This window comes from Hippocampus zosterae, chromosome 2 (genome assembly GCF_025434085.1).
Source record: "Hippocampus zosterae strain Florida chromosome 2, ASM2543408v3, whole genome shotgun sequence".
Taxonomy (NCBI): domain Eukaryota; kingdom Metazoa; phylum Chordata; class Actinopteri; order Syngnathiformes; family Syngnathidae; genus Hippocampus; species Hippocampus zosterae.
Window position 1 is genome coordinate 17,859,825 of NC_067452.1, and position 20,609 is coordinate 17,880,433.

The 20,609-nt window shown below is 43.1% G+C and overlaps 1 protein-coding gene across 4 annotated transcripts in view; it reads right to left on the reverse strand.

Moving 5' to 3' along the window:
• Positions 1-1,232: 1,232 nt before the first annotated feature.
• Positions 1,233-20,609, reverse strand: part of LOC127595824 (sodium/potassium-transporting ATPase subunit alpha-1) — a 29,707-nt gene continuing 10,330 nt past the window's right edge. Inside the window, exons 1-23 of one of the 4 annotated variants that reach the window (XM_052057710.1) lie at positions 15,176-15,384; positions 10,220-10,333; positions 9,803-9,862; positions 8,332-8,433; positions 8,129-8,230; positions 7,921-8,034; positions 7,686-7,820; positions 7,486-7,603; positions 7,113-7,381; positions 6,738-7,046; positions 6,238-6,372; positions 5,956-6,151; positions 5,696-5,871; positions 5,471-5,607; positions 5,142-5,292; positions 4,867-5,035; positions 4,634-4,788; positions 4,425-4,548; positions 3,666-3,811; positions 3,461-3,591; positions 1,972-2,073; positions 1,791-1,882; positions 1,233-1,591 (exon numbers count right to left, since the gene is read on the reverse strand). In XM_052057710.1, coding sequence (XP_051913670.1) covers positions 1,563-1,591; positions 1,791-1,882; positions 1,972-2,073; positions 3,461-3,591; positions 3,666-3,811; positions 4,425-4,548; positions 4,634-4,788; positions 4,867-5,035; positions 5,142-5,292; positions 5,471-5,607; positions 5,696-5,871; positions 5,956-6,151; positions 6,238-6,372; positions 6,738-7,046; positions 7,113-7,381; positions 7,486-7,603; positions 7,686-7,820; positions 7,921-8,034; positions 8,129-8,230; positions 8,332-8,433; positions 9,803-9,862; positions 10,220-10,333; positions 15,176-15,187 — 3,078 coding nt within the window. In that variant the 5' untranslated portion in view covers positions 15,188-15,384 and the 3' untranslated portion in view covers positions 1,233-1,562. Of the gene's footprint in view, positions 1,592-1,790; positions 1,883-1,971; positions 2,074-3,460; positions 3,592-3,665; positions 3,812-4,424; positions 4,549-4,633; positions 4,789-4,866; positions 5,039-5,141; positions 5,293-5,470; positions 5,608-5,695; positions 5,872-5,955; positions 6,152-6,237; positions 6,373-6,737; positions 7,047-7,112; positions 7,382-7,485; positions 7,604-7,685; positions 7,821-7,920; positions 8,035-8,128; positions 8,231-8,331; positions 8,434-9,802; positions 9,863-10,219; positions 10,334-15,175; positions 15,385-18,021; positions 18,174-20,235; positions 20,328-20,609 lie in introns of those variants that run through there. The other 3 variants (XM_052057708.1, XM_052057706.1, XM_052057709.1) reach the window with 3 other exon arrangements.

A 20,609-nucleotide genomic window follows, 5' to 3' on the forward strand; every position in this document is an offset into this window, starting at 1 on the left:
ATGGGTTCCCATGATGAACGTTTACGGAACCCAACATTTGTAATCGTGGTTTCCCACTGGGTAATCCGACAGAACCGAAAAACAGCTACCATGAATTTCCGAAATCCTCAGGCCTGCTCCTGAATTATTTAAATTTTTGCAGCATTTGTTTATCTTTGTTGTTTGTGTTATTATCTTATGCAATTGAATAAGTTGACCCTTTCAGAATTCAAAATTTGGCACTCTCTCAATCCATAATGGCACTCATACTTTTCTGATCAGCTAGTCCCTGGGACTCGCTGCCGGTAAACTGTAAAATTCTCACTGAGAGATTACCGATTTTTCTGCAGTCAGTGATTGACTTCTAAGCAGTCATTTCTCAACTTGTGCTCTGAGCCATTTTATTTATTTTTCTTTTCTCAGTATAAATAACACGTACCCTGACTGTTCTACTCTTTTAATAAAAACACTTCATTCAAGCGTTAGGGAGTGCAAAGGGTTATATGATGGAGGGGTGTTGCAAATCATGCAGACCTGCCAAGTGGTATGATAGCATTGTTTTATACATCTCCTCGGCTAGGCCTCAGTTTTAAAATCAGTCCTTGGTCCTTGGCCTTGGCCTCGGAAAATTTCTCAAGTCCTTGGCCTTGCCCCGGAAAACTTTCCAAGTCCTTGGCCTTGGCCTCGGAGTCAAGTCCTTGGCCTTGGGCTCGGATTGCCGGTCCTTGGACACAACATTGCTGCAATTGTAGTATGGTATGAGGAATCTTCCATCAAGATGGGGAGCGTCTTTACTTCCTTCTAACGTGACATTCTGAGTGATGAGTTAGTCTTTCTGCAACTACGACATTGTTTGCGAAGTTATTTGTAACGGCTAGGGATAGGAAGTACACATGCTCTACTTTAATTAGGTGCACACACGACAATGTGGAAATTGCTTTTCCAGTTCAACCAATCACGTCATTAACCCCGCCCACCACCTCAGCATGTGACATACAGTGCTGTTTACTTTTACTGTACTTTGGAGGAAGTTGCAACCTAAGTAAGTCCAAATGAATACTGTCAGTACAATATTTAAATGTATCACAAACATCATCCAAATTTTCTTTCTAACATGGTGGGACTCCAACCCCGAGGTAAAAAAAATGGTTATCTTGTTGTTTCTAATAGGACAATAAATCAGTTTGCATAATAGCTGAGCCTGAACTTGTCAAATAAAAATGACAGAATCAAAAACAAGCACAGCAAATATGTAGGACCTGACTCAAGCGCATTTTATTGAACATTTATAACTGTTAAAAACATGTATAAAATTGGTCCTGTTTCAGAAACAAGGCACGCATAGTCAAAGTCAATGTTCAGTGTTCATGTCATGATTAGCATTTGTCATATACGTATCATCAGCACGTTCCATCTCAGTATGTCTATAATAGTAGTATCAAGCATTCACTAATATAAAAACATGTTCCGATGGGTTATTCTTTCCCCCCCCAGAGGTTAAAATTTTATTCCAAGCAGCAAGACAATATTCATGCAACGATGGGAGTGGAGGGGAAGATGAGAGCTGACGGGCTGGTGGGTCTTCAATAGTAGGTCTCTTGTTCCACCCAACCTGAAAACACAGGGGGATGACATATTACAGAAACAAATTGGGTTGCAATGCCACTATTTTCCACCTGTTCACTGAGGAGGAAGTTTAAAGCGGAAATTAAGATTTTCTTTCACTTAACACAAGTTTGTAATAGAGGGAAAGCAAGAGAGCAGGACGCTGTTGCATTACAAGATAATAAAATCATGGTGCTTGATCTCACCTCCAGGGCAGCGTCTGATGATCAGCTTGCGGATTTCATCATAGATAAAGATGAGCAGGGAATATGGGAATGCGCAGAACCACCAGTTGGCCCTGGAAAAACACATGCATATACATACAAGGAAATTAGATATCGCGCTGCGAGGCGGAACGGTCGTGTGACCTACTGGCATCCTACTCACCTGAGAGGGTACATTCTTAGGGCGACGTCCATGCCAGGGCAGTAAGAGAGGAAAGCAGCCAGGGCAGTCTCCTCAAACAGCCCAAAGATCAAGATCTTGTTCCTGTATAATGAAAATAATATTTCACTCATAAAAGAAGCCATGCGATCGTAAAACTAGAGGTGTCAAATTATCGCGTAAATTGTGATGAATTAATTACATCACATTTTGCGTGTTATTTTTTTAATCGCCTTAATCTACATTTTAATCTCTGCCTTTATTGTTTCTGCAGGTTGGGTTTCTTTTTTCTGAATGCACTTTTTATGTGTTGGCTTCCTGGGTTCAAGTTGTTGAGGGTGGGGAAACAACTGTCAGTCACAGCCTGAAGCGGACATTGATTGGCTGCCATTATGTTGGGGCTGGCTTAGCCGAAGCTTATAGGCTCCTATTAGAATTGGATGGGCTCAGTAAGCAGCGGTGAGGAATGGAGAGGTGAAAATGTAGCAGCATCTGAGAGTTATCGGCACAATGATTGGAAAGGTTGTATTCAATTCAATTCCAAATTTACATTCCAAAAACGCCCTGACGACACAATTGATAAAGGTAAATTGTTGTGCCTAATTTGTAAAAAGGATTTTGCTTACCACCAAAGCAGCTCAAATTTAGCCATCCCTCATCAATGCAAAGCACCCAGTCACAAGTGCAGCCACAGCTAACATTAGCACTGAAAAAATTAGCAATATAGCGAGCGAGCTATCCATAGCAAAGCTCTTCGGCAAACTAAACTCAAGAACACCCCACGTATGAGGCATCATTGATGTGTCCTCTGTCGACTACTAGAACATCAACCACAATGTTTATTTCAGCACTTTTAGTTTGTCATGATGAACAGTGTTATTTCTGAAGTGCTAACTTACAGCACTGTTATTTAAGGGTCCATTTTATTTATTGTTTATTAAGTTCAGTGTTGAGTACTTGTATTGCTCAGAAAATTGTTCTTACTGTTTTTGATATGTTGACCTAAGCACTTTCTAAGGACCTGGTGTTCTATATAATTTTGATTTTGTAATTTGGAGATTGACAAAAACAACGTGGTCGAAACTAAAGGTTGCAGGTAAGACTGACTAGTCTCAAATACAGCAGAAAGTAAATGGCTAGGACTGCATCTGTTCAGGTCTGAAAAACAATAAAATACTTTATAATGCCACGTGTTCTTTTATCTTTTGATCTGCCTCAACAATGTAACACATTTAAAATTAAAATAGGGGTTTTCCCATAAATTTTTAGATGAGATATAGATTACAAATAAATATAGATTAATTAGATTTATTAATTACAGATGTAATTAATTAATCACACAATTTTAAATCGTCTGACAGCACTACCAAAAACTATCTTTTAAGGCCAAACGGTTTTGATATAATTGTGTTCAGTTTGGGACAATCAATTCGATGCAGCGTGGAAACGATCCAATATTTAACATATCGTTAAGTTGATGTTTTTCACTGACCTCATGCCCTGCTGGAAGACAGAGTTCCTCCTGGTCTTGCAGATGATCAGATCAGCCCACTGGACAATGACAATGCTGGCAAAGAATGCCGTATGGCACGTGAACTCAACGATCTTTCTCTGCTCATAAGTCTGCACACACAAACAGGCAGCAAAATGAAGACCCGCAATGTTGAAAGACTCCATGTGAATGTGATTGTACTGACCCATTGCTGCCCGTAACTGTCCTCCAGATCATTGCAGTACTTGTTGTCCCAGGACACACGGATGCCCAACAATGTCCGGGGCAGAAAGCCGTTCTCAGCCAAGATCACAAAATAGGTAAAGAAGCCGGCAAGAGCCTGGATCATGCCTGCAAGCAGCAACGTGATTGGATAACCAACATTACACCATCACGTTGTCAGCAGGAAAATAGTTAAAAAATTTCTGATGACAACGGATCTTGAGACTAAATCCCAGATCAATACGTGATTCCATTAACTGATTAGTCTGGAGGTCCTTATGACAAATGAAGACAAGACATCTGTCAATCTACAAATAACTGAGTCAATGGATCCATTACGAAATTACCTTGAAAAAAAATCATAAATCCTCCAATGTGAGAAATCATGAGACACAGTGGAGTGCTGTTAAAAATATTTTGTTTTCACATGAAAACACTTTTAATTCATTATTTTCAGAGAACTGAGATAGGGAAGCAATTTGTTCAGGTCTATTGCGTGTTTGCATTACGTTCTTTTGTTGTTGAGTGAAGGCCACATTAACAAGGTTGAACACGTTTATTCCTGGCTTCATTACGAAAAAGAACACCAATTTGTCATCACTCAAACATATGGTTTCTCGATCAGTGTGGGCCTATTTCTGGTGTATGTTTCTTTTCTATTTATATTAGAAGACCTAGATACCAACCCACCTGAAAAATCTCGCGAGGACATAAAGAGCCCAAAGTGTGGTTTAAAATTTACCAATTTGTCCATAGGCAATGCTGATGAGCCTCTCATTGACCAGTTTGTCTGTTTTGGGGTTTCGAGGCTGTCTCTTCATGATGTCGCTCTCAGCTGCTTCATAAGCCAATGAGATGGCAGGAACCTGAAAGGCAGCATATGACGATTTAGCTGTGCACAGACACAACTCGAACACACAAAAGCAACTTGAAAAGAAGTCATACACGCACCATGTCAGTTCCCAGGTCGATACAAAGGATGGTGACGGTACCCAGAGGCAGGGGGATGTTGGCAATAATGAAGAGGAGGAAGGGGGTGATCTCAGGAATGTTACTGGTCAGAGTGTAAGCAATGGACTTCTTCAAGTTGTCAAAGATCAAACGCCCTGATTAGTAGGACAAGCACACATAAATGGTGTTTAAAAAACATGTTCCGGCCAGACAGCTCAGAGGCACCGCATTACCTTCTTCGACTCCAGTAACAATAGAAGCAAAGTTGTCATCCAGCAGGATCATGTCAGCCGCCTGCTTGGAGACGTCAGATCCGGCAATCCCCATAGCGACACCAATGTCAGCCTTCTTCAGCGCTGGAGAGTCATTGACGCCATCACCAGTCACGGCAACAATGGCTCCCTGGATGGTGAAGAAATTAAAAAGGGTTGAGGGAAAATGACCAATGACCAAGATTTTGCACAGCCCCAAAAAAATGAATGATGCACAAAGTAGTGCATTCTGTAACCGTTCGCTGGCAGCCTTCCACAATGATCAGTTTCTGCTGCGGAGAGGTTCTGGCAAAGACAATCTCAGTGTGGTACTTCAGAATGTCATCAAGCTGCTCTGCGGTCAGGTCCTTAAGGTCTCCACCATGGACAACACAGGCTTTAGCATCCCTGCAGCAAAGTTTTGGTCACTTTAACTTCAAGTGGTACATGCACCAAAACTGGGTTTGCATGGAACTAAAATATCATAAAGCTATTGTGAGTGAGTGGGCATTGGGCGCAGATTATGATCATCTGGCTCTACAAGTGATCAAAACTATCATGCAGCTGCTTTTTCCGCACCAAGTACCTCGGGTTGACTTCATTGATTGGGATGTTGAGACGTGCAGCAATATCCTCAACGGTCTCATTCCCTTCAGAAATAATGCCAACGCCCTTAGCGATGGCCTTAGCTGTGATTGGATGATCCCCCGTCACCATGATCACCTCAAAGATAAAGTGTTGTTTGACTTTTTTGTGAATCTGAAACAAAAAGGCCTTATTCACCAGCAGCAATCGGGCAGCAAAAGCATACCTTGATCCCAGCGCTCCTGCATTTGCCGACGGCATCGGGCACAGCTGCTCGAGGAGGGTCTATCATGGACATTAGGCCAATGAAGCAGAGGTTCTCAGTGGGAAAGTTCACTTCATCGGTGTCGAAAGCAAAGTCTTCTGGGAACTGGTCATCGGGCAAATTGAAATGACAAAAACCTAAAACAATTTTTAAAAAATGCTCATGAGTCTTTCAACTGCATGATGAACGATGCTGCTCACCAAACTTCCACTAACCCTTACCGAGCACTCTCTCTCCCAAACCTCCCAATTCGAGGTAGGCATTTTGGAAGGCATCTTTCATCTCATCATCCAGAGGCTGCTCTTTGCCCTGGATCATGATGGAAGAGCAACGGTCCAAAATCCTCTCAGGGGCACCTTTCATAACCAGCAGATGGTTGGACTCCCTTTCGCTCGATGAATTCTTGTGAATCGAAAGCTGAGAAACAATTTTTTTACCAGTTAGGTTATTGTGAATTCTAACTGTTATCCTTTTCTGACTTCCAAACCGAAACCCAACAATACCTGGTACTTGTTGGTAGAGTTGAAAGGTATCTCTGCAATTTTGCTACTTTTCTCCCTCATTTCTTGGACTGATCCGCAGCACAGCTCAATACATTTCAGAAGCGCAGACTCTGAAGCATCACCAGCTACATCTCTCTGGAGGAGAAAATCTACCGTTAGCCCAAGCCTTTCAGTTTGGCTTCAGAAGGGGTAAACTTAGCATGTATAATCGATGTCCAAAAAGAAAGGAAATTGGCAAAGCACAAAGATGCTTATTTAAAAAAAAAATGTAGATGGTAGATGTCGGTTATAAGTGAAGCCAAAAAACAATTGGCAAAGCCATTATTTGTTTATTTTTACACAAAGTCGGCTATGCTGCATTTCTAAATAATTATCTCAGTATTGGCATCAAAATAAAGAAAGAAAGCGAGAGATACTTGTTGCGTAAGATAACTATATCCCCAATGAATAGGCATCATTCATACGTTGCCACGATACGAGAGAAAACAATTCCATCCTACCTTTAGGATGGGAACGTTGGTCTGCTCTGCCAGGAAGACAGCACGATTACAGAGTCCAGCAATTCTGGCCAGGGCAGTCCAAGTGGCAGAGCTCTTGTCAAAGGATGTCCCGCTCTGGTTCTCAGTTGTGTCTGCCTCGTGGATCTGGTTATCAAACCACATGTGGGCAACGGTCATCCTGTTTTGGGTCAAGGTGCCAGTCTTGTCTGAGCAGATGGTGGAGGTGGAGCCCAGCGTCTCAACAGCTTCCAGGTTCTTTACCAAGCAGTTCTTCTTGGCCATACGCTTGGCAGTCAGAGTTAGACACACCTGGACAAGAGAGGCCTCTGAGAACACTGAGAACCCACTGAAATTGAGCAAAGGCTGAGGACTCACAGTGACGGTCGCCAAGAGACCTTCGGGCACATTGGCAACGATAATGCCAATGAGGAAGATGACAGCCTCCAACCATGAGTACCCAAGAATAAGAGACAGGACAAAGAAGGACACACCCAGGAAGACTGCTACACCAGTGATAATATGGATGAAGTGCTCAATCTCGATGGAGATGGGAGTGCGTCCAACTTCAAGTCCTGAGGCAAGCGTGGCAATGCGACCCATGACAGTCCGGTCACCAGTGCTGATCACAATGCCTCGGGCAGTTCCTGTCGGGAATACATCCAGGGTCACAACGTTCACAATACCACGGTTTGTTCCTCAGATCGGAGCGTCCCTGTCCTCAGCTGCTTGACATAACCTTCCTTCATACCTTCAACACAGTTGGTGGAGAAAAAAGCGATGTTCCTGGTTTCTAAGGGGTTCTCGTTGGAGAAGTCGGGAGTACGCGTCTGCGGCTCAGATTCACCCGTCAGAGAGGAGTTGTCCACCTGAGAATTGTCACATTGCCTGTGAATCAGGAGATAGTTCCACCTTTCTGTTGTGCTAAGATCTTCTCTTCTGTCTTTTTACCTTGCAGCCATGGGCAGAAATGATTCGCAGGTCAGCGGGTATCCGGTCACCGCCTTTTACCTCTACTAAATCCCCAATTACGACATCCTCTGCGTTAATGCTCTTCTTTTCCCCATCACGGACAACCAGCGCTTGCTATGAGGCAGATGGATGCAGTCACTTTTGACAGACATGCACAATTTAACAGAGACTATCTATACATAATATGACAACCAAAAGATGGAAAAAATCGCACCTGAGGGACGAGGTTTTTGAAGGAATCCATGATCTTTGAGCTTTTGGCCTCTTGATAGTAGGAGAAGCAACCAGTGATGATGACAACAGCGGAGAGCACAACACCCAAGTACAACTGCAAAACAAATGTGACATTTAGACCTCCACATGCCATCAATCATCATTTCCAACAAAAATATAAATGCTTTACTATGGTTGAGGAACATTACATTATCATTGGCTGGGTCATGCTCCATGGCAGCCTGGATACCATAGGCCAGGAAACAGAGGATTGCCCCGGTCCATAGGAGCATGGAGAAACCTCCAAACATCTGAATGAAGCCAATTGATTAAAAGGAAAAATATATTTTTTCTATATATTGGGATTTTTTTTAAAAAACTAGAACGTAAAGAGTTGGGAGCAAGCTGTTACCTGTTTGCAGAACTTGACCCACTCTGGGGTGGTGGGGGGAGGAGTGAGTGCATTGGGCCCATCTCGGGCCAGGTTCTCGGCCGCCTTGTCATTAGTCAAACCCTAAGATGGTACGAAGAGAAGTCACTTAAAAGTCCAAAGAACTGCTGCGCTTCATCACGTCAGATAAACAACCATAAAGAACTGCAACTGTTCTCCAGCTCATTGTGAAGATACAAATGCACTGCCACATATTTATGTCCGGGGAGACCAAAGATGATTTACTTTGCAACAGAAAAAGACTCATCCCCTTCATCGGCATAGAGAAGAATATGGAGGGTGGTGATAAAGTAGTGTCGTCAAAAAAACAGAACACACTAGGCTTCTGTGGCTAATGAATTATTCATTCATTCATTACCACTGCACACATGCAGTGCTCGAAGATGCCACATTTAAAGGCACCGATTAACAATTCTCCTTGATCTTGACTGCATGACCGGGAGGACATTTGCATGAACAAAAGCTTTAGCTAGGGCCCACACAATTCGACAGGCTGCTAGTCAGGATTCACCAAAGCAAATTGTCCCAAATATAAAATCCATTTTATATTAACAATGCATAATAAATATTTATTTTATGCTAGAAGCATGCCAACCAAGTGTCAAAAAAGTCAATGCAACTCATTGAAGTATTATTTAGTTTTATGGCTCCCACACAATGCGCGATACTTCCAAATCCGACCAGGACCACACTATCACAAAATATGACTGTTGGCCACTCCCACCAACACATTGGGCAGTCGAGCCCAGGGCCTCCTTTGCAATGTGAACTGTGCAACCCTGTATCGTGTTCTGAGGCTCCTCATGTACGCATGTTGTTTTTAATCCATAAAACGATGGCATATCAGTCAAGGAAGACGTAGGTTGCTACAGAGAGAAGACAGGAATAAAGACAAAAAATGGAGACTCATTGAAAGGGGGTTAACTCTCCCATTCAATTGAATGTCACGAACGTGATGCGTACATTTTTCCTCACAAGCGTCGCCACTTTGTCCACAGGTACAGTGTATATATGAAATTGTAAATATGGTTAAGTACTGTTGTAAGACAGTATGTGTACTGTATATAATCTATTTCTATTGATTGGCAGCAGAGAGTGTGGCTGTGTCTCACTCGCTGATAACCCAGAGAAGTGCATGCATGTTCAGTGAAGTCCCGCTGCATCGCTCACTGTGCGGTGGCCATTAAAGGCGAAGGACCCTTCAGCAATAAACCAATTTTAAAAAGGTCCACTTGTCACCATTCTTCAACTGTCTGCTTCACACAGCTTCCCCTTAACCTTAGTTGTAAGGAGCGCTATCTGCTGCTGTTCAGCTGAATCCTTTGCAGCACATTCAGTTGTGGCACATATTAATTACCTTGAAGCACACTGCAGTCAAAAAGGTGCAACTTGCAACAAACGTGTCTAAGAGGTGAAAGGCGGGGCTTCTCACATTGCTCAAATCTGTCCCATATTTGCGATTCAGCTCATCCAGAGTCAGCTTGTGATCATCCTACAAAGATACAAAGAGAAAATGGGACTTAAGTACCAAATAATGCATCTATGATACATTACGATATGTTAAAGGTGCATCTCGTTGTGAGCCTGCAAACTGAAGCATACTACCGTGATGTATTGTACATAGGAAGTGTGGATGGTCAATGTGTTGTACAATAGACATTAGTCATCACGGCTACTAACTTCCAAAGCACGAGCCACTAATCGCACTTTAGGTATGTCAGCTGATTTACAACGTTACTGGCTCAACGCAAGACTGTAGGTAGTCATTTGAGTCCAAGGTAAACACAACCAACGAACCAGCCAACACCACCAAGTGCCCAGTCATTCCTTGGGCCAATCACACACTCACCATGTCCACTTCCTTTTTGAGTTCATCCATGTCTTTCTCTTTCTTCTTCCCTTTACCCTTCTTTTTGCCTCCCTGCTCAGAAGTGGCGGCCAGCTCATACTGCTCTCGTCCTTCCTGGAAATACAAAGGCGCAGTGGAAAAAAAAAAAAAAAATTGTAATTCAACCAACTTAGAATTTTGCAGTCCACATGCAGTAAATACTGACATTTTTTTTAAGACTGTGGAACGAAACTTGATGAGGCGGGCATGAGCCTCATCAAGCATGCATGGTGGTGTCACCAGGTTTTGAAGTTCGATTAAAGGGATGTTTTCGAGTAGCTGCTAAGTAGTATCATGACAAGAGAAACTCAATTAGCAGTTAAGACTCATCTATAATTCAAAGCCGCACAGGGATGAGAGGTGCTAGCATGTTGGCGGAGAGGTGCATCTGACTACCAATGAGCCATTTGCTCACGGTCAGGGATACAGAGTGAAACAGTCACCATTGTTGTGATATTTTAGACCCAGGTTCACTGTTTTCACACTGAATCCTGCACACATCCTTGGTCATGGAAATGTGCAAACTAATAATGTTTCTAAAAGTTTCCCAGGGAGTTGCTGGAACAGAGTGCTTGATCCCAGCACATGTTATTGTTGCATGAAACCCCCCACCCCGGTCAGCTAAGCTGGGAAAACACTGGTTCGGCATCGGTCTACGGTCAGATCTTAGCCTCTGGACACCCAAGGGCCCCCGGGGACCATCTGGCTTTCGACAAATTATTCCAAAACAGTTCAGAGGCTGAAGCTGCGAAGCGGCCGATTTTAAACAGTTTGGACATCTATCTTTCCCTCGCCCCGACAATTAAATCAAAAAGAATTATAGTTACTGATGTTTGGAAATATATATCCCATGATCATTTTGTAACAATTCCCTTAGTGCCTGAAAATTATGTCAAATTATACCTTAATTTTATTATCATGTGTCCATAATTGCACCTACCCGGTACATTTCATTTATATATACCCTACATTCCTAACAACAAATTTAAATTACAATAAGAAGACATGGAATATAAACACCAATATTGAATCAGGTTAATGTTTCGACTGAAAATAATTCTTAGAAGGTCTGTAAAAAGTGAACAATAACTGCAATTTTGAAACAGATTATCTGCTCAAGTAAACAGGAATATAAAGTCAAAATACATTGCCTTAGTGGGCCATAATAAATTGTGTGGCAAGCTAAGAATGCCCTCTGGCCATGAGTTTGAATGCCTTATGATGAAGTGTTAATTTAAAAACAATGTGAAAAATGTCATTGTATTACATTTGGGCAAGTGTCTAGTCAGGGAATAAAACGGCTGAGTGAGATCATACTAGTTTGAGAGTTTCGAGTCAAATTACAAGATAAACTTTAGACTTTTAATCTTAAAACACTTTTTGCTGGCAGAATTCCGATGGGCAGACCCGGTTGGCATCAGATACCCGAGCTGCTCATTCAGCTGTGCCTAACAATGTGCGCCAACACACACACAGACACACACACACGCACACCCACACTCCTGGGACTTTGCCCGGTTGCTACCGGTGACCAAAGCCACACCTCTGAAGATATGTTGAATGGACAGTCAGTCACATGTTTAATTCCCCCCCCCCCCCCCATCCCCCTCAGCCACCAAATATAAACGGTGAGAAGACAAGTGCATTCAGTTTTAACACCCGTCTCACGTCCTCTGCAACTTTCAGTCCTCGCAATCCAAAACAAAAGACACCAGATGAATCAATGGCACTTCTTGTTGTGAAATGGCAGCAAGCGTGATGGGAATGAGATTTACACAGCCGAACCTCCAAACCTGCGACAATCTGAAAAGCATGTGGAGGAGCTCGCACATGGATCTTGGAAACGAACCTCATGTCCAAAATCTGCTGGCCATTAGCTGACATTTCATGAACTGAAGAGTAAATGAGTATGAATGACGTCAATAAATAACAGTCCCGTTTTTCCCACGCTCTCTCCTACTGGTTCTCGCCCTCTTTCACCAAGTGAAACCAGAGGGGGAAAAAATTCCTGAGAGAGATGCAAAGTGAGAGCGGCACAGCACGTAGGACACAGCGGAAACGGGACGGGGAGTGCGTGGACCGTCACATTTGAGAGGCAGCATGTGACAAAAAAATTGTGATGAACGGAAAGAATGTAAAACCCCCGGGGAAAGGTGTGTGTGGGTGTGTGTGTGTGTGTGTGTGTGTGTGTGTGTGTGTGTGTGTGTGTGTGCGTGCGTACGTGTGTGTGCATGCATGTGTGTGAATTGAGAGGATGATCAGGTTGAAAGAGAATGGACATAAAGATGTAGTCAGTGTGCATACTGAGGGGAGAATAGATGCTGGTTCAGTAGAAAAACAACTTGTGCATGGCCCTCAAACGGAGGATAATGTCTCCAGATTGAATCAAATCTGTCCCTTTTCAGTCTAACAACATCAAAAGATCTTTGACTTACAAGAGCCTAAAAACATGGCATTACATAAAGTGAGCAGAGTCTCAATGTGAGACACTCCACTTGGATTAACTTGGCTGTCGGCCCTTCCACCAACCTGTAGTTGAAATGGACATACTACTTTCTGCAGTTTCTTTGTGGGACTTTGGGTGCATTCATCCAGATAATTAGATACTAGGTCAGAGGTTACTGATGTTGACTCATAAACTTTGTCGATGGGCTGTCGATGCTTTCAGCAATCATCAATTGATTATTTCGAAGGCTCTCAATCACCACATACTGTGTATGGATAATGCTATACATGTTTTTGATGGTGAATATGACATGTCCACAAAACAAACAACAACTAGTCCAGACAATCAGTTGACAGAGGATGACATAACATGTACTTGCAGCTTGGTGCAACAGAGGGCAGTAATGCATTCAATACCTGGAATGAGTGACTTTTGTTTTAATAATAATAATAATCATAATACATTTTATTTATGTGTGACTAATTATTGAGAGGAAATCACTTTAATTGTTTTCTTTCTGACCTTACAGGAGAAATTACCTTTGGACAAAAAAAAAAAGAATTAATCAGCCATCGCTTGTGCCTCTAATTGTATATATAAGAAACCACTGTGCACAAGGAAAAACTACAAATCAACAACATAAAAACTTGTTGACACAGAAAACCATAATGAAGTCTAACTATAGCAGGTAATGTTATCAGTTTTAATTGTTATTTTTTACGAGGCCGCAGGGATGTGGCTGTGATTGGGTGAGAAACTTCATCGAGTCATGCCTTCCGTCTTATTGGTTGTTTTTCTTCAGGTGTGGTGGTTTCTTGCAAATCCAAGTAGCGGCACAAGATGGGGCCTCAAAGGTCAGATTTTCTTTTCACAAATCATAATCATCACGTATTACTCTCAAGTCTCAATGACTATTTTAACATAACTTTGGGGTGGGGGATGGGGGGTATTACAAACTCCCTTTAATATTGCATTTTTCCAAGCAGTTTCTTATCAATTCGATGACACTGCTGTGATGAAATCCCTGCACTGCTCTCAGACGGTGTTTGCATACTATGTAGGACAATCTGTGATGTGGTAACCGTGTGTAGTTCATTTCATTTCAGCTGGGCGGAAACTTCTCAGCATTTTTAAGACAATACTTGTTCCTTGACAAGTTATCTACATTGTACACGTGACTAGTGTTGTTGCAATCGCAAATAACCGGACAAACTTCGACAGTGCGCAATCCAAGAGCAGACATCCTTCTGGATCAGTCAGTGGCGGCAATGCGGCAACTGGTTGTCTTCTTACATCACACACCACCCTCCCTCATCACCTCCTTCTCAGCTCATATGCTCAGTCTGTTTATTGCAACGTGAAGCAGATGTGGGAAGCGCAAGAAAATGCGAAGAGGAGTATCAGTCTCCAACACGAAGAAGGCCTAGAAACAACAATCATCTTGCTCTGACCACCCGCCTCCTCGCGTCAGGAGAGCTGTGTGGTGACGGCTATCATCTCTTCCACGTGTGGCGGTTTGAAAGAAGCGAGGGGAAGAGACTGTGGGCGTCCACTTGGGGGCAGGGAATGCCTCTCACCAGCTATGGGAAAAAAAGAAAGTACGGGCAGCTATTGGCCAAGATGCGGAGCGACCACAGATTTGCAGGAGCATCATGGTATGAGACCAGGCAGAAGAAAAGGGAGGTGGGGGCGGGGGAGGCTTAAAGGGGGCAATCTGGTCGACGTCTCCCCTTGTTCTCTCTCATCGAGCAGCTCCGCGGCCCTGGGGTTGTTGGCTGAATCCATAATGGGTGTTTGTGGTGTGCAGCATGGTGGGGTGTGGCAGCCCCTGACACTTCACAAAGCAACTTCACCAAAACAATTTTAGTGGTGACCTAACAGGTAGACACAGTCCATGCTTCATTCTCTGTGAAAATCATACCACGACGAATGTAAACACATTAATGTTAAATTAAAGCATAAGCTCGCACGGCACCTCCAATCCTCTGAAACGATATCAAATATGGCAAATTTATTTGAGCCTAACGTCATTGTGTGATGATGTGCACTTGTCAAGTAGCTCCCAACAAGGTGTGCAGATGGGACTTTCGATCAAGTTGTGCATTGAAAGCGCTCGACCTCCGGTGCGTACATCCCTCTCACCAGACCCACAGCTGCGCCGAAACGGGCCAAACGTGCAACACTCCCAAGTACGGGGTGATCAAAAACTGCTTATGCGCGGCAGTGTGAGAGCCAAACTTGACCAGCATCAGCATCAGCATTCAGCAACATCCCATTATGCAACATGCCCGCTTCGTGATGCAAACTTATGTTAAACGCTGTGAGGCGACCAAAACAACACGGAAGTGTTTGGACACAAAAATCAACAGGGTCGTCGCTCGACGAATGGCAACATCAGCATGGATCCATCAACCACTTGTTTGAATGCGTTTTTTTTTAGACGTGAGGGGTGGGGGTTATACTGTACTTACTCCTCTTCCCATGGCTGATGAGACGATTCTTCCCTCTTAAATAGAAAATTCACAAGGAGAAATCCACCTTCAACCAAAATATAACAAAAACACAATAAAATGATTTTTTTAAGCACGGTGCGCCGCCGTCCTTTTTTTCTGTGTGCCTTTTCCCCCACAGGTCAACAGCACGTGTCGCCCCTCTCCGCGAGCTCGAAAGCGGCCGCGCAGTGTCCCATACTTATAGACGGCGTTCCTTCCATTGTGACGTCACACTACTTGCCATGACAACACCACGGATGAGGGCGGGGCGTCCTCATTTATTGGGCGTTTTTCTTGCTCTAATCTCTCCATCCATATCCCTCTTTTCGGCTTGCGTTGCAACTCTGAATAGACTTTATTCATCACGGATGAGGAAGACAATACATCGAAGTGGCAGCAATTAAAAAAAAAAATCTCCATCTATTTGCACACATAGTATGTTGAGAATCATCGTGTGTGAGAGTACCACATACCCTGATTCATCCACACACTACAAGCTTGACAGCTGGTGTGCATGGTGCTTTGCGTGCAGCCAGCTTGCTTGTTTCCAAATTCTCATTCACACGTTGATGCGCAATTTTCTCTTGTGTGACAAAAAAAAAAAAAAAAAAGTGTCATCAAATGGAATTTGTCATACACTCACACAGGCCCCTTTTGGCTGTGGGGCCCACTTGGCATATCCACGCCTCTTGTCCCCTGACAAGTGGAGCCCCTGCTCATTGTTTCTTCAGACACATTTCTCTGGCTTGCTGCTGCCACTGGGAGAACTGTGCTGGCTCTAGGATGCTGAGTGCACTCTGTCACCTTTGCAGAGGCAAGGTTGGAGGTTGAAACACACTGTAGCTATAGCTGACAGGCCAAGCAGAGCCTCGGGGCCCATTTCCACTATGGAGCATGTTGCTGATAGGTAAATTCTCTGTGGACTTACAATAAAACTTGGAAAACGTCAACCTTAAAACTTTCAATGTATTTTCTATGGATGCGTCGCAAATCGGCAAACAAAATCCCGGGTGGACTTAATGCACAGATGGGCGCACAGCAGCAGTTCCATGCTTGAGCACGTGCATGCGTGTTTGTGAGCGGTATTTTTCTCTTGCATTCACATCGCTGCATGTGCAATCAGTGTCGCTTGCGTGTTGCCAGTTTTGCTCTATAAATAGCATCGATTTTATTTAGGTGTTGGAGCGAGTCTGAAGGGGGGGGGGGGGTCTCAAATGAGTTGCCATAGCAACAGGCACGTTCTGGTGCTTGTGAACGGAGGATGAAGGCATGATAATGTCGACCTCCTTCACTTTCTCTCTCTCACTCCACCCCCCATAGTTGAATTGTGTACTGGTATGAGCAGTTGTATGAAATATTTTAAGCAAAGCATCGATGAAAACACATTCACGGCCAAAATAAGGCCATTATTTTCTTTCATCTTTTCTTTCTTCTGTTTTCTTTTTTTATGGCACAGACTCATCTCTTGGCCTGCTAAAATGCTGCCTCAGGAGAATGTCTGACACAACTAGGCATCAACACAGACGTTTAAAGTCTCCTGCTATTGAAGTATCAAGTACAACTTTATTGTCAAATGTGCTGTACAGCACAGATGAAATTTCTTCCCTCTCAATACAAGAAGAACCACTGCGGGTGCCCGCACCGCCATCAAAAGAAAAGTTAACATAAAATGACAAAATAATACAAGCCAACACATTAGCCACAGACAATTGTGCAATCTTAACCACTTTCTTGCATGTGTGGACGAGATGTGAATTGTTTTTCAGCATTTTTTGACCATGACATTCATCAAGGAGGAGACTCTGTGCTTGGTGGTTGCGTCTTCTCGGAAGCACGGGTATTGGTTTTTGATAGGGAGGAATGTCGGTACCATTTGACTGTCATTGCTGAACACGGAGCGCTTGTGTTTTTTTGCGCCTGTCATGGGCAGCATTTTTCACAGCCCCGCTTTGTTTAGTGGAGAGGTCGGGGCTGTTGGACGGTCTGCGGCTGGATGGATGCATGGCTTGATGAGCCGACGATGAGAAGAAAGGAGCGTCAGCGCGGAGCACCGATGCATATGTGGAACTGGAAGTCGTGGCTTGGAATTGAAGCGGACAAGAGATGTGCGTCAATCTCTTTTCATCAATGGATGCTACAGCTTCATGTTTACTTTCAAAACTCAGCTTGGCGCAGACGTGTGCACATTTTCAGCCTGACGTCCCTGATCCACTGGTGAAAGGACATCTATAACTGCTTCATACAACAAAGAGGATGCAAAAACTACAGCAGGAGTGAAGGGTCCTTAATGATAACGAAGGTAAACACAGAGGTGATAGCTTGAGAGGCATCTCAGCTCATTTTCACTTCGGGGCTCGTTGCATGAATGCTCAACAGTGTGACCCTTTGCAAACACAGGCTCTTGAGATAATGGACACACACACTGACACACACACACACACACACACGCGCACACACACACGCACACACACACACACTGACACACACACTGTTTCTGGTTGCTGTAGATAACGCTGACACGATTAACAGATGGAATGATTAGTACACTAACAGAATCTCACCCAGTTAATGTTTTGTATCTTAGGGCTGTCAATATACTCTCCTTTCTTGCTGTGCTCTAACTTTGCATACCACTCTAGGACCCAACTTTTTGGAGCAGCTGAGGCAGAAAATCCTTTTGCTTGTTGACCAGACGTGATTCACTGGTGCATAACCGCTGACCCTTAAAACCCCTCCTACCCTTCAAGTGCAATTTCCACCCCTGCACATGTCCCATGAAGCGAAAATAAAAGCATGTTGACAGAAATAAGTCACAAGTAGCCATGTTTTACATACTGGTTGGGTGATGTTTATTGACATGTAAATCAAGGAAATTAGTTTGTTGATGGAATCTGTGTGGTTCCTCAAGCTTGTATGTAACATGACAGTAAATAATGTCCCACTCGGGCTCAGTAGTAGGTCTCCTGCTCCACCCAACCTAGAAATCAAAGGAGACACAATTAATTCGCAACTTTGCCAGAAGGTGACACAAAGAGTATTCTCTAAGGATGCACAATTATTGACCAGAGAATTATCGGGCCGATATTAAGAATTATGACCTCATATGATCAAATCCGATAACATTAGAAAAAAGATGATTAACACACACACACACACATCATTTTTTAAAATTAATTAATTAAAAAAATCCAAAAATAAAGAAAATTCAATCTTATGAAGCAGTACTTTAAGGTTGTTGCACTCCTTTCTATCGTATATGTCATGGTTCTGTTTGTGGCCAACAGGTGGCACTGTAGGGCTCCACCTGCAGCTGCACAACTGTTGGTCATTATGTCATTAGTTGTTTAAGGACTCCCGGCACGACTACTCAGTGTCAGGTCATTGTTTGCCTGTCATTTTTCGGTCACTGTTAGTTTTTTAGCTGCAGGCATGGTTTTTGTTTGATACTTTGGATTATTTTTGTTCTTGGGACTTTGTTTGTTTTGGATTTCGTTTTGTGTGTTTTTGTCAATACATTTATTCAAGTACACCCTGCTCCTCCTTCCTGCCTGCTTTTTGGCGTCCTCCACCACCTCCGATACGTGACAGAATAGGCCTGTTGTAACCTTTCAATTTAAGCTTGCTCGCCGTTGAACATAACGAACGCAGCGCGGGTCATGTGATAAATGATAAATGACAAAATAAATCATGTGAAAAATGGAAATAAGCAGACGAGGACCATGACTGATTTATGGATGTGATGTTAGCCTGGCTAGTTTTGCTAGCATGCTAGGTCTGACCCCGTGGTGGGTGGATGAGAACTTCAAACTCTACAGGGCGGTGCGATATGGAGAGTTCAGCTGTGCATCCACTGGATGTATTTTTTCAATTCACATTTTCAGCTTGCAATACTTTTTAGTGCTCTTTATGAATCATTATCCAAGAGTTTGTGGACTCCTAGAAGCCTTTATTTTATTTATTTATTTATTTATTTTTATCAGTCATGTGGATTCAGGACAGTGATATAGAATAGTTATTTCAGCAAAAGAACATCTAGAAGGGGATCTGCATTTTCAATCATGGGTCTATGACTATCGGTACTCATTTACATGTACATGCCAGGTGATACTCATTCCCTGTATCTTTTATCTTATGCACTGAGCTGAATATTTGAGAATTTCTACTTCAGGTGTGCACAAACTAGTTAACTCAAAAAATGAACCCGCCATCCGTTATCGGTTTCAGCTTTGAGAAACAAGAATTTTACGGGATCTGTTTGAAAAATATATATATACACCGTGTGTGCCTAGTATCCTCATAATAAATACTGGCAATATCATCATCTCATGATGAATGTGACCACTGTTGCTGTTACAGTTAATAAAAGATTAATTCCGTTGAGATGAGGCAGATGTTGCAGTTGTTGGGTGAATCCCTGAGATAATAGCATCATCCTTGAGCAAAAAAAATTAAAATAAAAAAAATTGAGAGATTCTAATTTTGTGAATGTTGTTTTATGAATGTTGAGCTGCACTAAAAATGTTTTAGGTTGGTATGCTTGGTTTTAGTTGTGATCGTGACGCAGTCACGTTGTTCACCATGGATGGGCAGCACTCACCCATGTGTGCCACAAGGCTCAGATGCAGCACGTGCACGCACGCAAGCACGCATACACACACACACACACACACACACACACACACACACATAGTGTATTGAAACGCAGCTGGATCATCATAAGCCTGCATACTAGTTCTGCTTGTTTCATTCAGGCAGTGGGTAGAAACAAGCATTAACAATGGCTGAGTTGAGAGTTCAAATCCCACAAGGACCCACCATCTGCTCGGGCTCGTTGATCTGCACTGAGTCATTGAATGTTGTAAATGCATGCACATATTGGGTCAGCCTTGCTATGAATGTTGGAATGCTGATGAAAAGTACTGCCACCAGTTCACTTCTTTGCATTAAACTATGTGCATGTTAATGGTTGATGAACAACAACCACATTTAGCAATCATTCTTTAAGCATCTGCTAGAAGAGGGGAAAAAAATCATCTTACCGCCTGGGTTGCGTCTGAGGATGTATCTTCTTGCCTCATCATAGACGAAGATCAGCAGTGAATAGGGGAAGGCGCAGAACCACCAGAACGGCCTGACGTCATAGACAGACAGCCACAAAGTTTAGACATGACAAATGATGCGAAGGTGAGTTGTTAAATTTTGTGTCCTGTACCACATTCTACACGGGTTGCAGTTTTAGGGTTACAACAGCATGTCCCCGGTGGTAACCTCAACGATTTTACTTGTGAACCCATGACCCTGGGATTTTAATTTGTTCAACATGGAAAAATACTTGCCTTTTAGGACCAGGGTTCAAGAAGTTACCTTGCAGTATTGCTTCTACCGACACAAATGTTTGTCATTTTGTCAAGTG